Source organism: Astyanax mexicanus, chromosome 6, assembly GCF_023375975.1.
Source record: "Astyanax mexicanus isolate ESR-SI-001 chromosome 6, AstMex3_surface, whole genome shotgun sequence".
Classification (NCBI taxonomy): Eukaryota; Metazoa; Chordata; class Actinopteri; order Characiformes; family Acestrorhamphidae; genus Astyanax; species Astyanax mexicanus.
The window spans coordinates 9,174,048-9,198,317 of record NC_064413.1 but is presented as its reverse complement, the minus strand read 5'-3'; the positions used below and the strand labels follow the sequence as shown (position 1 = coordinate 9,198,317).

The following is a 24,270-nucleotide window of genomic DNA, read 5'->3' as shown; positions in this document are numbered from 1 at the left end:
TAAACATTACATTTTATTAAACAATATATATAGTATACGTAAGAATACATTCAAAGTTAAATATATGTTTGCATTTGCTCTAATAGTTAAAGGACAGGTTTGCCCTAAATAAACTTTTAGTAACTCTGTAGACTTGGATATACAATATAATAATACAATATAATAATATAAAAATAATATAATATAAAACTAACTTTATCTTGGTGGCTTGGGCAAACGTCCACCAACCAAAACCAACACCGCCAACATTTTCTGTGGTGCTGTAATAATAGAGATAACTATGATTACAAAGGCAAGCCTCTGCTTTCATTATATATTATCAGAGTAAACAGTTTTATATTCAATTTAATACAGATAAAGCTAAAACAATAACTGATTCTTATACTTTCGTTTGACAGTTACCAGATGAAAATCAAAAATATAACTTTATACAGGCTAAAGCTGGAATGATTTACATTTGTACAGCACTGGAACCCATAGTGCACCATTTTAAAATATGAAACACCAAGTTTTACACACTACCGCTGTGATACGATGTTTCATTAATTATGTAACTATGTAAACTCTTTCTACCTGTTTATTTATTTATTGTGCACTCTTACCACAGAGCCATTATGATTAGAAACATAAACTGATCCCTCAATTTAATCAATCATTCTTTCTGTAAACTACTTCTGGAATCTGAGACTCAGAGCCGCAGATTGAGGTAATTACCCTGAATTCACTACGCCCCCTATTGGATAATCCCTATAACAGTGAGCTTGTGACAGTTATCTTTGCGTTGTGCTGCTGCTGAGGCCGAGCGTCACCTGCTGACGGCCTTTGCCGCCAGTGTTTTGCCACCAGTGTTTTGGAGTTTGGAGTTTTGAGCCTCTACAGCCTCTGTAGATCAGTTTAATAACCCCAGAAATTTCATATTGAAGACTGTTAGAGAAAAGAAAGATGCACAGATACTGCTGATGCACAAGGATACCAGAGGTGGTCACTAGTGGTCAATAAGAGCAGGTCAGTCATATGACCAGATGCTGCAAAAAACAGAAAACACACAGATTGTGAAAACATCCAGAAGCAGTAAAAATACCATTAAATCTTAAAAAAAAAAGAACAAAAAAACACTTCAAACCTTACACACACACTAGGGATGGGCAGTGTAATTTTATGGTAAAATACTAAAAAATTACTCACCTCTGAACGGTGGAATAGCTAGATAACTAAACTGATACTCCTGTATAAAGCTGAACTTTAGCGGAGTGGCTTTACTGCTTTAACTGGATTGGTAGAATTCATACATAAGGTGCACCAGATTATAAGGTGCACTGTAAATTTTGGGGAAAATTTAAGTATTTTGAGTGCACCTTGTAGTGCAAAATATAGTACAAAATATGGTATTTCTATGAGTTTACAGGGTGCACTAGACAAGAGCGGAACTGTGTGTGTGTCTTTCTGAGACAGTAATTCAGCAACTCACTGTAGTGTCTCCAGTTTAAAGTGAGGATCCTTCTGTAGATCAGAGAGCAGCTTCGTTCCAATCTCCCCTGGATCATTGAATCTTAAATCCAGCTCTCTCAGGTGTGAGGGGTTTAATTTCAGAGCTGAAGCTAAAGCAGCACAGCCTTCTTCTGTAATACTGCAGCTAAACAGCCTGCAGAGAGAAAAGTACAACAGACGAGTGTACAGTTATATTTTCACACTAGGAGTGTAGAGAGCAACTGATTCAGAACAGGCACAAGGAGAAAGATCTGGTTTGAGAATAGTGCAATGTGTCATTTCAGCAGAACAGTCGGAGGTAATGCTAGTGTTCGCTGCTTCTTCCAGAGTTCACTACTCCACACTCCACAAAATAAATAAAGCTCTCTGTTACTTTCTTTAAAAGAACATACACTCCTATAGTGTCACAGAAAATACTGCATACAAACATTATCTAAACCAGGGGTGTCCAACTTTTTTTGTTGGGGGCCAGAAGGAAAAATATATTTGAAGTCACGGGCCACAGACTCTGTAATAAAACAAATAATGAAATATACCACTTTAAATAATACTTTTTTCCTGATTATTTCATTTACACACAATTTTACTTGACTAACTATCTTTATCTATATTTGACAGTGTTGTGTAAACTAAGATTTTTCAAATTGATGTTTAATTTCATGATGTCTCTTAATATTTTAAAATATTAATAATTTAATATTCTCCTTAATTACGGCAACTTTTAGACTCTTTGGCCCGTTTTTCTGCGCTAGAAATGCGCACCCTCTCCGCCTTTAGACTCTTTTGCCTGATTTTCTGCGCTAGAAATGTGCACCCTCTCCGCTTTTAGACTCTTTTGCCCCATTTTTCTGCGCTAGAAATGTGCACCCTCTCTGCTGTTAGACTCTTTTGCCCCGTTTTCTGTGCTAGAAATTCCCACTCTCTCCGCTTTTAGACTCTTTGGCCCGTTTTTCTGCGCTACAAATGCGCATCCTCTCTGCTTTTAGACTCTTTTGCCCCAATTTTCTGCACTAGAAATGCGCACCCTCTCCGCTTTTAGACTCTTTGGTTCGTTTCTGACACCTAGCGTTCAAACTCACATTATAAAAACCTGCTTAACAGCGGGCCAACTTTCATTCTATTTCTAAAATACCTCGGGGGCCACTCCAAAAAAGGAAACGGGCCGCAAATGGCCCGCGGGCCGTAGTTTGGACACCCCTGATCTAAACCCTCGTAAATATGTGCAGCCATGTAAATTAATACAGTGGCAAAAGTATTCATATCCCTTGAACATTTTCATATTTTGCCACCTTACAAACACAAACTTAATTTTTTTTATTAAGGTTTTAAGGATACAAGGAGACTAAGATCATAGAGATTAAACAAAATAAAATAGAATAAAAAAGATAAATACACAAAAATATAAAAGAAAGTAGGATAGTGAAAGACCAAAACAAAGTAGCACATGATTGTGATGTGGAATGAAAATAATGCATAATTGTTTTAAAAATTGTAATTAAATAAAAATAAACTCTGAACCCCCAAAAATCAAATACAGTGCAATCAATCGCCTTAAGAAGTAATTAGTTAATATACACCAGCTGTGTGTAATTTAGTCACACTATAAATACAGCTGTTCTGTAAAGGTCTCAGTGGTTCGTTAGAGAACACTAGTAAACAAACAGCATCATGAAGATCAAGCAACTCACCAGACAGGTCAGAAATAAAGTAGTGGAGAAGTTTAAAGTAAGATTATAAAAACATACCCCGAGCTTGAAGCATCCCAAAGAGCACTGGTAATCCGAAATCATCCAAATCCACCATCCAAAAATAGAAAGTATTCTACACCTACAAACCTACCACTACATGACCATCCACCCAAACTAGAAGATCAAGCAAGGAGAACACTGTTCAAAGAAGCAGCCAAGAGACCCATGGTCACTCTGGAGGAGCTGCTGAAATCCACAACTCAGGTGGGAAAATTTGTCCACATGACAATTAAGTCATGTACTCCACAAATCTGGCCTTTATAGAAGAGTGGCAAAAAGAAAACCATTGTTGAAAGAGAGATATAAGAAGTGCTGTTTGCAGTTTACCACAAGCCATGTAGGAGATACAGCCAAAATGTGGAAGAAGGTTGAACTTTTTGGCCTAAAAGCCAAACCACTAAAAAACACTATGTGTGGCAGAGAAGTAACACCCAAAACACACACCAAACACATGCTTTTCTTCAGCAGGGACGTGTAGCTTCTCAGAGTTGATGAGATAGAGGCTGCAAAATATTTGAGACTGGGAAGTAGACTCACCTTCCAGCAAAACAATGACCCTAAACATACAGCTGGAGTGTGACCGTGGATCCATACTTCCTCTACAACAAAACAAAGCTGAGCCACGACAGCACTCCAACCTGCTAACCTGTCTGCTGAGGTGAATCAAAACCTATAGCACGTTGAGGCGGAAGGCCTATTCTTGAAAATAAAACTTCTCCTGTTTTCCAATTTGTTTTTCCGGTCTCTGTTAGCACTTTTTCACCAAAAGAACTCTGGAACCAGTTCCGTTCTGACTTATAAGAACCGTGGTGCTTTTTAGCGATCCAGCCCGTGTTTCCACCAGATTTAGTGGAACCGTCAAAACGTCACACCAGTAAACGTACCGGCACTATTGGCAGATGTGGACGGAGTCGGAGAGCCAGGGTTGCACTGGTCCGCTGCTGTGGCCGAATTCAGCACCCCAGTCATCTGGTTAGCTGACCTACTGCCCAGCATGCTGTCCAGCACATCATATAACGCCGGTACACTCCCCCGTCCAGCTCCACTCCATTTTTAAGCTTTTTCATGCAAAAATATCCTGCCCAAGATAAATCCTCCACTAGTTCACCATAGATGTTCTCCTTCCTAGTTCTCCCTTTAGTTTATTCTGAAACTCCAGAGAACTCCAAATCGAGAGTAAACACTGTGTTTCCACAGCAGACCACTGTGCATTGCCAGACACGCCTGCAGATGTTGTCACGGTTCGTGCTGAGGAACCTAGTATTCTTTGGTTCCCGCTGCGAACGAACGTTCTTGGTTCCAGAAACTACTTTTGTAGGTTCCACGTTGGTGGAAAAGCACTATGTTCTGCCCACTGACGGTTCCAATCAAAAGAGGTAATGGTTTAGATTAAAGAATAATCATTTGTTAGAATGGCCCAGTCAAAGTCCTGACCTAAATATCCCACTGAGCTTCTGTGGCAAAATATAAAAAATGCTGTTCACAGACGCTCTCCATCCAACCTGACTGAGCTTGAGCTATTTAATTCTATTTATTAAAAGAAGAATGGAGAAAAAAATCTGTTATTGTAGCAAAAGATGGCTCCACTAAAAAATATTTAGGAAGGCTAAATACTTTTGCATGTCAGGCTTTTAAGATATTTAATTGATTAAAAAATTAAAACCATGTTCCATTGTCGATCAACTTCACAATTATGTGCTACTTTCTGTTTGTCTATCACAAAATGTCAATAAAATACACTTAAATTTGTGGTTGTAAGGTGACAAAATGTGAAAAAGTTAAAGCCACTGTATATCAGGGTCCTGTACCTGTATATTTACTTTTTTGTTTGAATTGTAAAGCTAACTATGGCTCTTTTTGCTGGGAGCTGTGGAGCAGACAGACTATTTGTATATTTACTTTGAAATCAACTCTCAATGTTCAGTGTCACTTCAGTAGCCAACATCTGTGTTCACAATGTTCAGAGCTTAAACGTTTTAGGTAGAAATGTTTTTTACATTATATTGGCAGATTTAAAAACATTTTGCAAAGTTTAGAGCAGATGTAATACAAATAAATATAAATTAAACATTTACTGCTTTCCATTGTTGTAGCTGAGTTTACGCTATATAGAAACATTGGGATTTTTTTGTTAGGAAGGTGTGTGTGTGGGAGTTTGTGTGTTTTGCCACCAGTCCCTAAGTCTGACAGGCAGTAGCAAAAGTCAAAATGTGTTATTTTTTTAATTATCTTACTCCAGTGTCTCCAGTTTACATTGTGGATTCTGCAGTCCAACAGAGAGCAGCTTCACTCCTGAATCCTGTAATTTATTACCACTCAGGTTTAGTTCTCTCAGAGTTGAGGAGTTTGAGCTGATAGCTGAGGCCAGAGCTGCACAGCATTTCTCTGAAACATTACACCCCCACAGCCTGAGAGAGAAATAATAATTGGTTAGAAACACTGATATTTAAACACACACACTCTCTCTCACACACTTTCTCTCTCTCTCTCTCTCTCTCTCTCTCTCTCTCTCTCTCTCTCTCACACACACACCGATGGGCGTTTTGGTCCGCTCGTTCCTCACACACATGGACATGCAGTAGTGCGTAAACACAACTTTCACATCAACAATATATAGAATACTAAAATAATTAAATAATATTGCTGTTCCTCTAAATACGCTGCTCATGCATCTTTACAGCATAAACGTGCACGTCCGTTTTCTCTGCTGAGAAGCGTTGGACATGTTCAGGAAGCTACACCCTTAAAATAAAAAATCCGCCAAAGTCAGTGCACACCTGGCTCTAAAAGGGAATGGCAAGTGACACGCTTATTGGCTGTGCATGGTTGATGGCTTTCCTATAGATCACAAAAATAGGGTCCTAAAACTAAAGTATTTTGAAACAATAAATACAACACTGTACAGAGTGTGTTTTTCAGTTCCAGTATGGAGATGTTTCTTGTCATCAGGCTCTTTCTTTATATATGATTCTGATAAAATTTGCTGAGTGGGGTTTTGTGCTGGTACACTGTCGGCTTTAGGCCTGTCATGGACAGATGATTAATGAAGCTTCTCCTGTTCTTCATACTATGAGCTGTGGTTAGTTCACAGATGCTGAATAAATTTAGATGTGGGGAAGTAATTTTCTGGGAAGGTTTACCAGTGTTCCATGATCGTGGCATAATGTGTTATTTTTCAAATCTTTTATCTGCTACATGTTCTATTAAAGTAATTTCTTGATTCTACAGGTCTGGCAGTAATCAGGCCTGGTTGTGGTTAGTAGTAAAATTGAAACGAGAGCCTTGGTCTGGAGACTGCAGAACACTGCATCACCTCGGATGAAAGCAGTGAGGACAGCACTAAAAATACTAAATAGAAAGATATTAAATATACAGAATAATACAGAAACTAGGTAATTCTAGCTAGACAATTTAGAAGAATATTTTAGCACAGCAGGGTTTGATAATAAGTGTTGTGTATTCTGTTTCATAACAGTACTACTTATTTTAAATAAAAATGATTTTTAGCTATAGCTAATGTAACTCTCAAATAAAATGTTAGAAGGATTCACTGGGGTGGTAACCCTTAAGTCACTAGGATGGTACTCAGGGGTCCATCTTCAATACTGTTATTTAGAGTGCATAACTGTACTGAGGGTTATGTGAAATTTACAAAAATGTGTTTAACTGATATTTTCTGGTATTTTGTTTTGCATCCTTCAAATATGTATTTGATCTTGCTTATTAATAATACACATGGGTAAATTAAACATGTCTTATTTAACTATTTTACTGAAGCATTCTAGCAAAAACAGTATTAAACCACAGAAACTGAAAACGACAGGGCACATTATATTTAGATTAAAAACTTAATTATACAATCATATTAAACAATGTTTGCTTTTAAGCCACATTGTACAGAGGATTTTTCTTGACATAAGGAACTTTCTCTATAAACAATTGTGATGAGTGCGTTTGTTGTGCTGGTACACTGGTTGCTGTAGGACGATAGCAGACTGTTGAACCATTACCTACTCTTTACATTGTGAGCTGTGATTAGTTGACAGATGCTGAAACACGTTAGTTTTCTAGATTTTCTAAATGGGAACATTTTCACCACCTGTCTTTCCGAAGTCAAAACACCTACAGATGAATAAGGATATCTTAGGTTTCACTAGTGCATGTTGTAGGGTCTCTGAGAAGCAATAAGATAAAAATCTTCAGTACCTTTACTCAGAGACATTTATAGTCTGTGTGTATAAGTGTATGTGAGAGAGTGAGAGACTGTGTGTGAGTGATGACTTACTCCAATTTCTCCAGTTTACAGTGTGGATTCTCCAGTGCAGCAGAGAGCACCTTCACTCCTGAATCCTGTAGTTTATTATCAGTCAGGTTTAGTTCTCTCAGAGTTGAGGAGACTGAGCTGAGAGCTGAGGCCAGAGCTGCACAGCTTTTCTCTGACAGATTACACTCAGCCAGCCTGAGAGAAAAAATAATAAAAACACACACGCACAATTTTAAAGGAGGTAGTAAGTATATTTTCAAGATTGTTATCATTCACTCTGAGAAAGAAGTGAAGTAAAATATAGTTTATAGGATTTTCAGAAAGTGTTAAATAATTCTTTAAACAAAATTAGGACGGTGCAAAAAATGTGGGCACCCTTGTCGTTTTATTGATTTGAATACCTTCAGCACTAATTATTGGAAAACAACATTTGTTTGGTAAGCTCACTGAACCTTAAACCTACATATACAGGTGAATCCAATTATAAGAAAGGGTTGAGGTGCCAATTGCAGGTTTTACTCCTCTTTGCATCTTCTTTGAAAAGTGTCAACATGAGAGCCTCAAAATACAAAAACTCTCAAATGAAAAACAAAGATTGTTCAACATCATGGTTAAGACAAAAGACACAAAAAGCTATCTCAGAGATTTCAGCTGTCAGTTTCCACTGTGAGAAACATAGTGAGGAAATGGAAGATCCACAGGAACAGTTCTAGTTAAGGCCTGAAGTGGCAGATCAAGAAAAATCTCAGATAAGCAGAGGAAAAGGATGGTGAGAACAGTCATTGTCAACCTACAGACCAGCTCCAAATACCTACATCATCATCTTGACCTACAACATTACTTGCATCATTCAACTATGCAGTGCACTTTGCAGAAGGAGAGGCTGTATGGAAGAGTAATGCAGAAGAGTCAGACAGAGTCGCTGAAGGTGTGCTAAAGCACAATTAGACAAGCCAAGATAAACAATTCCTACCCACAGTAAAATTTGGTGGTGGTTCCATCATGCTGTGGGACTGTGTGGCCAGTGCAGGCAGTGCTGGCAGGTGTTAATATTTAGCCCTGCTTTAGATCACTGAATTAGAGATGTCTGCAGAAAGACAGGTTTTTGCTCTTGCTCATGAATATTCATACATGCAAATATAGCACCTCTGATTGGCTAACAGCAGTAAAGCAGAAAATGCCTACCAGTGTTTACCATGCTCCCCTAGTGTTTATTTAAGGTCTCTGTAAAATCAAATTTAATCTGATACACAAGATAGCTAACGCTAACTAGCTCTGTAAACAATAGCTGTAAGCTCTGCCTGTGGGCGGTTCTGAGCCGAGGTGGGCAAGGGCATGAACTCACTGGTTGATGTCGACATTTTTAATATCTCTGATCAACTGTTTTTCTGAGGCTATTCGTTTACGAGCTACTGCAGACAAGGGGAGCTGAGAAATAGTTTCATATGCGGCATGCATATATAACTCAGAGAGACCTATAGTATTTCGCAAGGAACAAGAAAAAGTGGATTTTAGCGGAATGAGATCTTTAAAGAATTAAAGTCTGCTGTATGATATAGTTAACCCCTTTATTGGTTGAATTCAAACAACCAATAAAGGAAATTCTTTATAAAAGAAAATCATGAAAATTATCAGGGGTGCCCAAACTTTTATATATATGTGATATGTGATCTCCTCTTTGGGTTTGGGTCTCCCAGGAAAAGCCCACAGTCGCTTCTTCTTTTGCATTTGTTTTTCAGAGCACAAAACTGATAACATCACGCAAAGCACTTCTGTAAACATGATTGTCAGATTCTTTGCTCGTCCTCTGCCATCACCTACGAACTTGTGCAAGGTTGTGGACAATGAGTGGTTGGTGACTAACATGTGGTGTTGCCAGTTTCGTGAGTAAGACAAAAACGAAGATGATTGCTTAATCGAATGGTGAGATTATCTGTTTGTTGCATTTTTGATGATCTTACCACAGTGTCTCCAGTTTACAGTTTGGATTCTCCAGTCCAGCAGAGAGCAGCTTCACTCCTGAATCCTGCAGTTTATTATGATTCAGGTTTAGTTCTCTCAGAGTTGTGGAGTGTGAGCTTAGAGCTGAGGCCAGAGCTGCACAGCTTTTCTCTGACAGATTACACTCAGCCAGCCTAAGAGAGAAATAATAATCCTTTAGAAACATTGATATTTATATATATTTATAAAACACACACCCACCCATCTTATGGAGGATATGTAGAAAGAATATTAATATTAATAACAGTATGTTTATGCTGAAAAACCCTCCAATGTGTCTAAATTTAAACAATTCTGCTAAAAAGAGTGGGCCAGAATTCCCCCACAGAGATGTTATTGCCAATGCCTGATTGCCATTGTTGCTGCCAGTTACTAGGTTTAGGGGGCAAATAAATTTTACTTTTTGATACTTTTTTACAAAGCATCATTTAAAAACTGCTTTTTGTATGTATGATTAATGATAAGACATAAAATAATTTTAGGTTCATTTCGGCTTGGACCCTTACACAAATGGACTTCCCGAGATTTTTAAAATCTTTTGTTAATATTATGGGTGTGGGGCGCTAAATGATTCAGCACTCTAATTTGCTGCCACTATGAGCGGGAGGTCGCAGGTTTGAATCCCGTGCATGTAGCTCTGCTATCAACTGCCGGTGCTCAGAGGGAGCACAATTGGCCTTGCTCCCTCCGAGTGGGTCGATGGTGCTCTCTCCCAATCACGCTCAAAGGTGGCGCCGGGCAGCACGAGGTATCTGTGAGCAGAAGTATCGGAACCGAGTGGTTGTGCTTTCCTCCGAGCGTGTTAGCCACTCAGGCAATGATGCATCAGCAGCAGCTCGAAAAAAGACTGACTTTGCATGTGTCGGAGGAGGCATGCGCTCATCTGCACCCTCTCAGGGTGCAGCTGAGACACAAAAGGGCTGGGACAATTGGATAGCCGAATTGGGAGAAAATGGATGTAGATGAAGGGATATCCAAGATATTTAAAATTTTACTTTGAGGAACATTTTTCTACACAGTTTTGGTAAATATCTGTCCATTTTTGCTGTTGAGTGACTCTAAAATACAATTCCAGTTATTTGAGTGAGTTGGAAATTTCTCTTATTGATGCTGTTTATTTACTTTTCAGCCTTTTGTTGCCTAAAAAATAGTTCAATGTCTACAATGTCTCTTTCAACATTCGATATGTGTTCTATGCTCTATTGTGAATAAAATACAACTGTATGAGATTCACAAATCATGTATGAAGAATGATATGTTCAGAAACTATACACATACAATATACATAAACAAACTTAAAGTACATACCAGTTGTGTGAGTTCATTACCGGAAGGAAATACTGAAAGACTGTGTGTGTGTGTGTGTGTGTGTGTGTGTGCAAATGATAATCTAACCACAGTGTCTCCAGTTTACAGTGTGGATTCTCCAGTCCAGCAGAGAGCAGCTTCACTCCTGAATCCTGCAGTTTATTATGACTTAGGTTTAGTTCTTTTAGAGTTGTGAAGTTTGATTTAAGAGCTGAGGCCAGAGCTGCACAGCTTTTCTCTGACAGATTACACCCAACCAGCCTGAGAGAGAAATAATCATTTTAACACAAACACAAACACACACACATACACGTATATTTTACGGAGGATTATTCAGTGGATTAAAAAAGCTGAACATGTTTTCCTTCTTTCATTATGATCTGAAAAATTATGCATAAATATACATACTCATAAAATACCTCAGTACGCCATCACACAGGATCATCTATTTAGATTTTATTTAGCTGTAGTGTATGTGGTTGTATAGTGACTATCAATAACCTGAAAATAGACTACTCTTGAGCCACTTTTGCTATTATTGTTTTATAAGCACTGCCTGCCTGTTTATCTCTCTATTTTGGTTAGATAGAGAAAGAGTTGTTTGCTATGATGTTTATATCATGTCTATAGGTTACTGAACATGCGTTATATAGTCTAGAGTAAGGGTTTAGCTGCAAAGCTCAGAGTCAGGCTTTGCTTTTTATAATGGACTATTGAAAACCCTTATGCATCAATGACCCATCTAGAAAATGTAAAATGAATCTGGATGATCCATGTCTAACAATTTTAAATAACAATGTAGATTATGAGGCTGCTGGTGTCAATATTTTTTCTCCTGGCCCAGTAGAATATAGTACATATACAGTACATAGACATTTATATCATGTCATAATATCATGATTTCTATATCATGGCTATAGGTTACTGAACCTGAGTCTAGAATAACTGTTTAGCTGCAATGTTAATAGCCGGGCTTTGCTGGGTTTAAGCCACAACGCTTACAGCTGGCCTCAGAAACATTAACTATTTTTTTGAGCTGGATTAATCTCTGATAGTTGTTAAAAGTGCTGCTGAACTCTGAGTTCATTAGAGGTTATCCGAAGTACTCCCATACCACTGATTTTAATTAATTGTTTAGGGGGTGGAGGTAAAATCAGTTTCACTTATTTCTTTTTCTCCACTGTATGTGTTTGAGTGTGGCACTGCATTGCAGTAATAAAACCGTCAGAAATAAAACCATATATTTGTAGCAGTAGGGTATTTTAATTTTCATCCCTGACTCTAATAAGTTATATACCTGATTTGATCATTTTCCGTATAATCCCTGCTAAAGTTTTAGGTGAAAGAGACCTAAAGAATTTTTTTTTTACATAAAAAACTAAAATAATTAAAATGTAAACAAAAATAATGTCCATATTGACTCAGTACTCTAAATCAGAAGACACTATATCGGTCCATGTGACAACTAATCTGCATCTAATCTTAGTTTCCTTATAAATACTAAAATGAATATGTTTAGTTCTGGTCCCCCTGGTTTCTCAGAGCATATTGATTAGCTCTTTCCAGCTTTACTTGACTGTGTTTCTCACTCATCTTTAGTTTTTGGAAATTTCTATTTAAAAAAGCCACAAGACTTACTTTCAACTCTAATCTTAACAAGGATTCAGGATAAGGATTTTTAATTTGTCTAAATTTAGGAGGCTTTATTTTGAACTGGCTTATTGATCATTTGGTCACAGGTGTTACTCCCACATTACAAAACCATCTATCCTCTATTTAGCAATTAATCATTTTGATCTGTAAATATGTTGTGTTTTGTCACATAAAACATAATGAGTGGGAGATCATTAATACATCAGTTTAAAACAGTAAAACAGGAATAATAAAAATACTCACACAGCTCTTCTGGATGCATTGATCATCGAGATCAGCCTCAGCAGACATTCCTCTGACCTGCCATATTTCCTCAGGTTAAACTCCTCCAGCTCCTCCTCTGAACTCAGCATCACAAATGAAACTGCTGACCACTGAGCAGGAGAGAGCTCAGCTCCACTGAGATCCCTGAAACCTCCTCTGCTCAGGTATTTTTGGACTTCCTGCACTAGAGAATGATCATTCAGTTCATTCAGACAGTGGAACAGGCAGATCGTTTTCTCTGGAGAGGGATTCTCCCTGATCTTCTGCTTGATGTACTCCACTACTTCCTTTTTGCTGTGAGAGATGTCCTCTGTCTGTATCAAAAGGCCTTTTAATAGAGTCTGATTGGACTCCAGTGAGAGACCCAGAAGGAAGCGGAGGAAGAGGTCTAGATGTCCGTTCTCACTCTGCAAGGCCTTGTCCACTGCTTTCTTCAGGAAGACGGACACTGTTTCCTTTTTGGAGAAACCAAAGAATCCACTGTGTTTCTGTTGCAGCACATTCGTGTTGTTGGAGATGAAGGACAGAAATGCATACAAAGCAGACAGAAACTCCTGAACACTCAGATGCACAAAGCTAAAAACCTTCCCCAGGTGCAGCCCAAACTCCTGTCTAAAGATCTGGGTGCACACTCCTGAGTACACGGACACTTCTTTGACATCAATGCCACACTCTCTCAGGTCTTCCTCATAGAAAATCAGGTTTCCTTTCTCCAGCTGTTGGAAAGCCAGTTTTCCCAGAGCCAGAATGATCTTTCTAGTCTGGTCAAGATCAACGTCACTTCCACTTTGGTACTTCTGGCTGCGGTGTTTGATCTGAAAGATAAGGAAGTGTGTGAACATTTGAGTCAGAGTCTTGGGAATCTCTCCTCCCTCTGCTTCACCCAACATCCTCTCTAGAACAGTGGCCGCAATCCAGCAGAAGACTGGGATGTGGCACATGATGTAGAGGCTTCTGGAGGACTTCATGTGTGTAATAATTCTTTCAGCAAGGCTGTAATCACTGATCCTTTTCCTAAAGTATTCTTCTTTCTGGGGATCACTAAACCCTCGTACCTCTGTAAACAGGTCAATACAGTCAGGAGGGATCTGATTGGCTGCTGCTGGCCGAGTGGTTATCCATAGGAGAGCAGAGGGAAGCAGGTTTCCCCAGATTAGGTTTGTCAGCAGCACGTCCACTGAGGCTGACTGTGTTACATTAGATACTCTCTTATTGTTCTGGAAATCTAGAGGAAGTCGACATTCATCCAGACCATCAAAGATGAACATGATTTTGTAACGATGGTAGTCTCCTGGTTTTAATTGTCTTGAATCTTTGAAAAATTGATGAAGAAGATCCACCAGTCTGAGCGTTTCAGTTTTCATCAGATTCAGCTCTCTAAATGGTAGAGAAAATATGAAGAGAACATCCTGATTGGCTTTTCCTTCAGCCCAGTCCAAAATAAACTTCTGCACAGAGACTGTTTTACCAATTCCAGCAACTCCTTTAGTCAGCACAGTTCTGATGGACTGGTCTTTAAAAAGGTTGCTACATTTGATGGGTGTCTCCTGTGTTGCTGGTCTCCTGGATGCTGCTTCCATCTGTCTGACCTCATGTTCATTATTGACCTCTCCACTCGCTCCCTCTGCAATGTACAGCTCTGTGTAGATCTCATTCAAAAAGGTAGCGGTTCTAGGATTTGAGATTCCCTCATTAATTTTCTGAAACTTTTCCTTCAGAGTAGATTTCAGGTTTTGGTGACAGGATGGAGCCAGTTCTAATAAAGAGAGAAAAAGTGATAAAACACTGTTACATTTATACATTTATTTATTATAAGTTTTTGCATTGCATAACGACTCCAAATACACCTCAAACATGACAACTGCCTTGCAGAGGAAGCTAAAGGTAAAGGTATGTCAAAGGTATGCCAAGTATGTCTCCAGACCTAAACCCTATTGGGCATTTGTGGGGCATTCTCAAATGGAAGCTGGAGGAACATAAGGGGCCCTATCGTACACCCCGCGCAAGGCGTGTAGCGTGGCGCGTTGCCATCGTACACCCCATCAACAGTCCGTTTTTATGCCTTGCGCACGCGTCCTTAAAATAGCAATGGACTTTTGGAATATATTAACCCTGATGGGCGTGGTGGTCTGGAAATGAGGTGTGTTCAGGTACATTTCTGGCGTGTTTCTATCTTGGTGGCGGAAAAACAGATTACGCGATTGATCCTGTGAAAGGACGTCGAAAATCACCTGTTAGTGGCACCCAAAACTGAATCAGATCCCCCTGCGCTCCAAAATACCCCATACCATCACTTCCTTACCACAGTAAAAAAAAAACTTACCCAGAGCCTTCAGCAATCAACTATAAAAATCTGCACAGTAACTATAAATTATTATTAGTTTTATTTATTTCTGTCAGTTAAAAGGATTTATATTTCTGTTCGGTACACAAACTTAACTGTAGATTAATATAGCAGATAAATGTATTCTTATTAATATAATTTCAACAGATGCTTATTCTCACTCAAATGCTGGAGTTTTTGAAATGGAAAATAAAAAGAGAAAAGAACTTTAACTGAACATAAATTTATTTTATTTGACTTTGCTATTATTTAACTGAAATTCACTTTTATATCTGAAAACATAAAGCGCATTGTCACCCTGGCGTCTGATGCTGCCTGTCAATTATGTAAAACTTAAAACATTTGAAATACACAGAAATATAAAGCTATATGTTAGCATTCGTTTCTTTTTACCAGGGCAAATGTATTAAATTATTAAATATATTTATTTAGCTAGTTAAAATCTCGTCCAGCGCTCTAAAATGTCAGGCAATCAAAGCAAGGCATTGCGCGCAGAATAACCCTAGTCTCCTTAAAAAAAGTTGTAATAAATAAGGAAAATGCAATAAACTCACTATTAAAGCCACATATTTACTGATAATTAATTAAGAGAAATGCGCCACGACTCTAAAGGATAGGTTGAGGTTTTAATGAGCTGTTTCAATGATTTAAAACTGAAACTAACTGAAACTGAAACTTTTATTATTCTACACACTCTCAGAAAGCCTGTGATTGTTTTAAATTATTTTTTAATGAGTTTATATTTTATATTATTAATTTGTTATTCATTTTAATTAATTATTTTACTAACCAAATTATTATATATATTTCTTTTTTTCCCCATGATTCCCATGTTCTTAGTTTATTGGTATAAATTTGATAATCTCTTATCATTCTTATCATTTTACTTTAATTTCACTGCTAGTATTATTTTATTCATAAGATATAAATTCTTTACTTTTTTGTCAATTTTTATGATCTTTTTAAAATTTCCAATTTTTCCTTTTTGATGTATATATTTTATTCGTCTATAGTAAATGTCAGTTTTTATTTCTATTTTTTTATATTTTTAATCCCTTTTAAACTGTAAATGATCGATTGCTTGGTTAATATTCAGTGTTGCAGAACCTTTTTTACATAAACAATAAACAGAATAAAGAATAAAATAACTTTACTCTTTCCCTAAGCTGCTGGTTTATCTTCACAGCCTAACGCGCAGTCAGTTTCCAATGCGCTCTTAAAATAACTGAACAGAAGTCAGCGCGCACCTGTCTCTTAAAGGTAATGACTACAGACACACTGATTGGCTTATTTCACATTACGCCCAAAACACACCCATGAATAATTAATGGAATTAAAACACACACTTTGCGTCGTTGGAGCTGGGCAAGGCGTATTTTCCGCGCCCTTACGATACCAAAGACACAGGACACGCCCCTAAATCCAACTGCGCAAAGCGCAATTAACTAGTGCGCTATAGATCGTTAAAATAGGGCCCAAGGTGTCTAACATCCACCAGCTCCTTAATGTCGTCATGGAGGAAGACATTGGAAGATGTTCTGTACAAACTAGACCCAGCCAGACCTGTTTAACTACAATTTTGAGCTGTTTGAAACGTTGCTTCCGTAACACATATAAACCAATGCGAACAAGTGGAAGAGCTGGTGTGAGTGCACTGCACAGGCCAGTGCTGCGTGATTATAATATTCTTGTATAGTTTTTTTTACGATCATGGTGTTTTTTTTTTTCTCGCTATATTGTGATTATCACGCCAATGAAGTTTTATTTAAAATAAAAAATAGCATTAAAAAACATGGGCCTACATCACAGACCTTTCTTGACCTAACAGGACCCAACAAAATTGGGTTTTGGGTCAGGCTTGGGCAGACAACTACTATAGACATGAAATCAGAAATCATGTGTACAGAAATCTCCTGTAGACATGTAGATTTATCATGACAGAGCCAGCCAGAAAACAACGAAAGCCCACGTCAGAGCAGCAAGGAACAGGACAAAAACTTTCAAAAGAGAGTAGAGCGTTCTCAGAACGGTGGGAGCTAAAGAATTGCCTAGTGTACCTTTAATAGCTGCGTGCTGAGTTATTCTGAGGGCACAACAAATTTGCACTGTTATTAAAGCTGTGTTCTGACCACTCTGTACTCTGTTCATTTCTTCAGAGTTCTCCCATGAAAAGCTCTACTAAAATATTTAAACAAATGTGAGAAGTGTACCCCCTGCTGTGAGATACTGTACATGACCTTCTGGCTAGGTCAAATTAATTTGATGAATCTAATTACTGTTTAAATGATTGTACACCATTTTACATATAAAGCTGCCAAAAGTCATCAGGGCGTAGGCCTGTTCTTCTGTAACGAAACCTGTAAATATTTTTTTTACATGGCAGTGATTTACATATTTTACACTTTTCCTTAAATTAAATATAAGGAGGTTATTTTTGTACCCTGTTTAATGTAAAAGCAGCTTGTAAGCTTGTAGAGAGCTAAATTAAACTTTTGTTTAAGGCTTAATGTGCACAATTTTGTCATTACTATATTTTTGCATATTCTATAGCTCTAAATGTGGTTGTTTAACTATTTTGGCAAATCTACAAATATAAATTTAAATAATAAAGTCTAATTTCAGTTATGTAAGAAATAAAATATTTTATCTAAATAATTACCATATATTTGAAGAATATCATGATTTTGTTTATATATATATATATATATATATATATATATATATATATACACTGCTCAAAAAAATAAAGGGAACACTCAAATAACACAATATAACGCCAAGTAAATCAAACTTCTGTGAAATTAAACTGTCCACTTAGGAAGCAACACTGATTGACAATCAATTTCACCTGCTGTTGTGCAAATGGAATAGACAACAGGTGGAAATTATTGGCAATTAGCAAGACACACTCAATAAAGGAGTGGTTCTGCAGGTGGGGACCACAGACCACTTCTCAGAACCTATGCTGTCTGGCTGATGTTTTGGTCAGTTTTGAATGTTGGTGGTGCTTTCACACTCGTGGTAGCATGAGACGGACTCTACAACCCACACAAGTGGCTCAGGTAGTGCAGCTCATCCAGGATGGCACATTAATGCGAGCTGTGGCAAGAAGGTTTGCTGTGTCTGTCAGCGTAGTGTCCAGAGGCTGGAGGCGCTACCAGGAGACAGGCCAGTACACCAGGAGACGTGGAGGAGGCCGTAGGAGGGCAACAACCCAGCAGCAGGACCGCTACCTCCGCCTTTGTGCAAGAAGGAACAGGAGGAGCACTGCCAGAGCCCTGCAAAATGACCTCCAGCAGGCCACAAATGTGCATGTGTCTGCACAAACGGTTAGAAACCGACTCCATGAGGACGGTATGAGGGCCCGACGTCCACAGATGGGGGTTGTGCTCACAGCCGAACACCGTGCAGGACGCTTGGCATTTGCCAGAGAACACCAGGATTGGCAAATTCGCCACTGGCGCCTTGTGCTCTTCACAGATGAAAGCAGGTTCACACTGAGCACATGACAGACGTGACAGAGTCTGGAGACGCCGTGGAGAGCGGTCTGCTGCCTGCAACATCCTTCAGCATGACCGGTTTGGCAGTGGGTCAGTAATGGTGTGGGGTGGCATTTCTTTGGAGGGCCGCACAGCCCTCCATGTGCTCACCAGAGGTAGCCTGACTGCCATTAGGTACCGAGATGAGATCCTCAGACCCCCTGTGAGACCATATGCTGGTGCGGTTAGCCCTGGGTTCCTCCTAATGCAGGACAATGCTAGACCTCATGTGGCTGGAGCGTGTCAGCAGTTCCTGCAAGGTGAAGGCATTGAAGCTATGGATTGGCCCGCCCGTTCCCCAGACCTGAATCCGATTGAGCACATCTGGGACATCATGTCTCGCTCCATCCACCAACGTCACGTTGCACCACAGACTGTCCAGGAGTTGGCGGATGCTTTAGTCCAGGTCTAGGAGGAGATCCCTCAGGAGACCATCCGCCACCTCATCAGGAGCATGCCCAGGCGTTGTAGGGAGGTCATACAGGCACGTGGAGGCCACACACAATACTGAGCCTCATTTTGACTTGTTTTAAGGACATTACATTAAAGTTGGATCAGCCTGTAGTGTGTTTTTTCACTTTAATTTTGTGTGTGGCTCCAAATCCAGGCCTCCATTGGTTAATAAATTTGATTTCCATTGATGATTTTTGTGTGATTTTGTTGTCAGCACATTCAACTTTGTACAGAACAAAGTATTCAATGAGAATATTTCATTCATTCAGATCTAGGATATGTTATTTGAGTGTTCCCTTTATTTTTTTGAGCAGTGTATATATATATATATATGTATGTATTTTTTTTTTTACAATATCCCCCATTTTTATTTATTTTATTTATTTGTTTTATATTATATGTATATATTTTTACAATATCACCCAGCCCTATATGACCCTGATCTCTTACTGGTCTGCAGTGTGTTAGAGAGGTCTGTCTGGTTCATGTTCTTCAGGACATGCAGTGTGATCTTCAGTGCCCCCTCTCTGACATCGCTCTGATCCTCTTCATCCTCCACCTCTCTCCCAGAGCATGCTGGGTAATCCAGACTCTTCAGGATCTTCGCAAAACTCTTCAGCTGCTTCTTTACCAGAGAGATAACTCTGTGCTCCATCTCCTGATTAAACACATGGTTTAGAACCGGGCTCTGTTAGTCAACACTGAGACTTTTCATTATATTGGACAAACCACGATGATGATGATAAATTATTTGTGATCATATTTAACAATTACTTGATAAAAAAAGCACTTGATAAAATGTAAATGTTCCAGAGAAAACATATTTATGACACTATTTGACTTTACTTATGTATGAAGTAAGTTATATATTTGCAGCATAAGAAAACACTGCATTGTTTCAGTCATAAAATACTAAATAAATTGTTATAGCATAATATTTAAATATTAAGCTTATTTAGTTGTTTAATTATACTGTCCATTATCACAAGTGTAACTAAACATCACTTTGTAGGATGAACCTGCCCGACGGGAATAAAACTGTTTCTCTGTTCTTAAATTACAAAGCTGCTTAAAACACAACCATCAAGTACAGTAAAAATTCAGCTTTCCTAGTAGTTTGGGATTAAAAGGACACTCTATGAAAACCTTTGTCGTTTTAAACATTTTTAAACAAAGATATCTGAGCTTTATTTGAACAGTATTGAGTGATGGAGCTTATATAAATAAATAATCTAAACTAAAGAAAACACTTTTTTAAAAAAAAGCTGTAAAAATGTAACAAAAATAACAAAATGTAAATTTCTTGTGAGAAAAATGTTAGGATACCCTCACATTTATAACTACTTAAAATGTCTAAAATTAAAATGAGGTGCAGCACATCAGCTGCAGAAGGTTAAGACCACTGTTAGAGATGATGTTGTCTTATTTAAACCACATTAGTTTAGTTTGGATTGATCGTATTTCTAGAAGTGAGTGGATCACCATGGCCAGATCTAAAGAGCTCTCTGACCCTTTAGAAAGAAGGGTGTAGATGCAGATGAGTCTGGAAAGGGGTTTTGAAAGATCTCAAAACAATTACAAATCATAATTCAAAAGTGGAAAACATTTAAATCAGCTGCCATCATGGCCAGGTTAGACAGTCCTAGCAACTATAGTCCAAAAGCAGATCCAAAGATGCTTAAATAAAATATTATCACAAGTTGATTACAGAAGGCGAATGATTGTCATGTATAGCACAAACCAAGCTAAGTGATTGAGAACAAAACATCATTTCAACTAGGGGTGGGCGATATGGCTCTAAAATAATATCACGATATTTCAGGGTATTTTTGCGATAACGATATACTTGGCGATATAGGAACACTAAAATAATTAATTCATTTCAGTAATATATTATAATAGTATAACAGAATAATCATAATGTGGCAAAATAAATAATATAGCATAAAATAATATAATGCAGCAAATAATATTGCAGAATATTTAGTGCATGCATATAAACTGCAAACTAAAACAGTTATACAATAAATACACCTAAAGCTTCACAGTAAATAATATAATACTTTTAAGACAAAACAGCCCTATTATCACTATATGGACTTTTAATATTATGATATTTCTGTGTCACGATATATTGTATATGATATAATATTGCCCACCCCTAATTTCTGTAAAGAATGGTGGTGGAAATGTAATTGTTTGGGGCTGTTTAACAACAGCGAGCCTAGCATGCTCTCTATCATATTTTCTCTTTGAATTCTTCCCTGTATCAGAAGGTGCATTGACCCAAAACATTCTAGTAAACTCACAATGGAATGCCTAAAAAAAGATATGAAGAGTTCTGGAATGGGAGAATCAAATACCACATGCTAATTTTACTGTGAGATGATTTGATATTAGCTGAAAGAATTCTGCATGAATGAGTGGGTAAAACTTCCTCCCAGACTGGTAGATTATAGCGTATAGAACACTTTATAATATTTTTTTTAGCTAAATGGGGAAAAGCCAGTTATTAGGGTATAGGGTGACCCAACTTTTCCTATCATGAAATTAAAGTGTTATACTTTAAAAGTTATATTTGTTTAGTTAAATAGGCTCCATTGCACAATACTGTTTAAATGTCAATTTAAACATGTCTTTAAAAAAAAAAAAATTAAAAAGGCATGGGGTGTTCTTATTTTTTCACAGGACTGTAAATCTTAATACTACTTACAGTTACAACACACACACACCTTTAAAATGAACTCCATATTTCTTCTGCTGGTGTGTGATTCCTCCTGCTGGATTCTGTTGGTAAATTTTTATAGGTAGAACAATAAGGACAATTAATGAATTTTATCCCTTAGAAAACGTCATGACACAATCTAACCAAACATTTGTGTTACATGACATTTGTTGTTCTGACAGCTTGATATCAAAATAATTAAATGCAGCCTTTATGGCAGCTGATGCTTCTAGAATAGAAATGTATAAATCAGGGGTATTCAAGAAAACTGTAAGGAGGTCCAGTTCAAATAAATTTCCTCAAGCAAAAGTCCACAACATCGTCTATTTGCAGTATGACGATATCTGAATAAATTGTGTTAAAAAAATAATAATACAGGTTAAAATCATTTGAAAGAAGTTTATTAGCACTGAAACACAGGATAACATTTTGTGGCTGCAGTTAAAAACTAAATTATGTATTCAAAAACAAAAAGTGCTTAAGGAAAAATAGCAGCTTCAGTTTCCTTTTGATTGAACAATCTCAACATTGCTCCTCAACAAAACATTCTCCTAACACCTTAACTATTTTATGTATTCAAAAACAAAGAAAGTGCTTAAGAAAAAATAGTAGCTTCAGTTTCCTTTTGATTGAACAATCTCAATATTTCTCCTCAACAAAACAACTCTCAAAACACCTGAACTATTTCTCTTACAGATTTCTCTTACATCTGTCTTCCCCCAATTTCCCCTGCTCAGTGTGAGAATTGAGCTTTGGCTTGCCCTGTCAACATTCGGTTCTTCGGTTTCGTGCTCGCGGGTGGAAGAATGAACATGTATGCATCAGTCCATTCCGATTTTCGGCATCTACTTTTCACTTTTTTGAAATCGCCATAGTGTTTGCACCTCTTCTGACTGTAATTCACGTCCTGTCATCTGTATCATCTCCCTGCGTTTCTCGCTTTAATCGCTTTTCGCTCACCTTTCACCTTCTCTTCCTTATATCACACTGCGTGGATGTCTGTGCCTCGCTACAAACCTCGGCTTCGGTTTGCTCATACAACTCGCTCTGAGTTCAAGCTGACGATTTGATTCGCTAGTTGAACCACGTGGTTAGTATGACTCGCACGCGATTGGTTTGTAGCTTCCAATCCTTGCTCAGTGCAGTGCTGGTAAAAGCACTTGAGTCAGATAGGGAAAAATAAACGCTCCGGTTTAAAATTAATTCTCCCGTCAAAATTAAAATAATATTTTAATAAAATAATAAAAAAATATTTTAACAATTTATTCCGGGTCCGGATGGGATGGCATATGGGTCCGTATCCGGACCGAGGTCCGCTGGTTGCGGACCACGGGTATAAATGTTTATGTATGTTTTTCACTTATATAGGTGCTATGTAACCTTTTAAACAGTAAAGTGTTCCTGAAATATCTTTACCTCAGTTCAGGAGAACTGTTATCCTCTCTGAAGGTTATGTACTGTCCCATTGACCTGTCACTCTTCATGGACACACAGCTGGGTTCAGGAGAGTCTGCTGGCTCTCTCTGAGTCTGAATCTCACTAAAATATACACACACAAAGTCATAAATACAGATTAAACTGTATAAACCTGTATAAATAATACGATTCACTCTTTTATTAAGGTAAAGTTTGGGAGGGACAGTAGTTATGTACTGATTGTTTACACATAGAATTATGAAACACATAAGACATTGAATGCAACTTGTATTTTCATCGTTTATTTTAAATCTGTCAGACACATCTCTTTAACCATTTACTCTTCTAGATCCCCAAACAGCATCTTTTCATCTTATTTTCCAGAATCACATCATCCTTACCTGTTATCCTCTCTGAAGGTCATGTATTTACCCATTGACTCTTCACTCTTCATGGACACACAGCTGGGTTCAGGAGAGTCAGATCTCCTACCCTGAAACAGTCTAAAACACAACCAGTGTCAGACATGATCTAAAACCTCTTCAGCATGCTGGTGTGAGAACACACTCACTGTACACCAAATCACATTATTCTCACCTCTCAGCTTCCTCTGTGTCCTGTACCTCAGAAACACTCATTTTGGAGCTCATCTTCCTCATTCAGATTACACACGATACTGAAAACACACACACACACACACACACACACATACACACACACACACACACAAATGAGTTCAACTGACTCCACTTAGATATTTTTAAAACATTAAAATATTCTTCCATCAAAGAAAATTCAGTGTTTTTAAAATTATTACCTTTCAGGACATTTCTTGTAATGTCTTGATCCTCTTTCCAACGACGCCACAGAAAATACTTTCTATTTAAGCCAGATAAACTGGTTTAGTTCCACAGCATTACATTCTCAAAATCTCTTTAGAGGTTGAAAGGGGAGGAGCAACGGCTGTCTGACAGCATGAAATGTTAGGAATGTCAGAATGTCTTCATAGAAACTGGAAACACAACTTAGTTGAGTGTTTCTGACGGTGGATGTTTAACGTAAACACT

At 37.9% G+C, this 24,270-nt stretch overlaps 1 protein-coding gene across 3 annotated transcripts; it reads right to left on the bottom strand.

The window, feature by feature from the left end:
- On the bottom strand, positions 1 to 24,270 carry LOC103028274 (NACHT, LRR and PYD domains-containing protein 3). 3 transcript variants are annotated; one of them, XM_049480215.1, is made up of 13 exons: positions 24,021 to 24,269; positions 23,801 to 23,879; positions 23,644 to 23,706; positions 23,204 to 23,257; positions 21,795 to 21,849; positions 19,513 to 19,720; positions 12,706 to 14,482; positions 10,897 to 11,070; positions 9,462 to 9,635; positions 7,522 to 7,695; positions 5,471 to 5,644; positions 1,469 to 1,642; positions 1 to 1,025 (listed from the first exon to the last, which is right to left on the bottom strand). In XM_049480215.1, exons 2-13 carry the CDS (start codon positions 23,860 to 23,862, stop codon positions 1,007 to 1,009), a joined length of 3,108 nt encoding a protein of 1,035 aa, XP_049336172.1. In that variant the 5' UTR covers positions 23,863 to 23,879; positions 24,021 to 24,269; the 3' UTR covers positions 1 to 1,006. The 3 variants fall into 3 exon arrangements, with proteins under 3 accessions (XP_049336172.1, XP_049336171.1, XP_049336173.1); XM_049480214.1 differs by having other exon boundaries at positions 23,204 to 23,326; positions 23,605 to 23,706; positions 24,021 to 24,268; XM_049480216.1 differs by lacking the exon at positions 9,462 to 9,635 and having other exon boundaries at positions 23,204 to 23,326; positions 23,605 to 23,706; positions 24,021 to 24,270.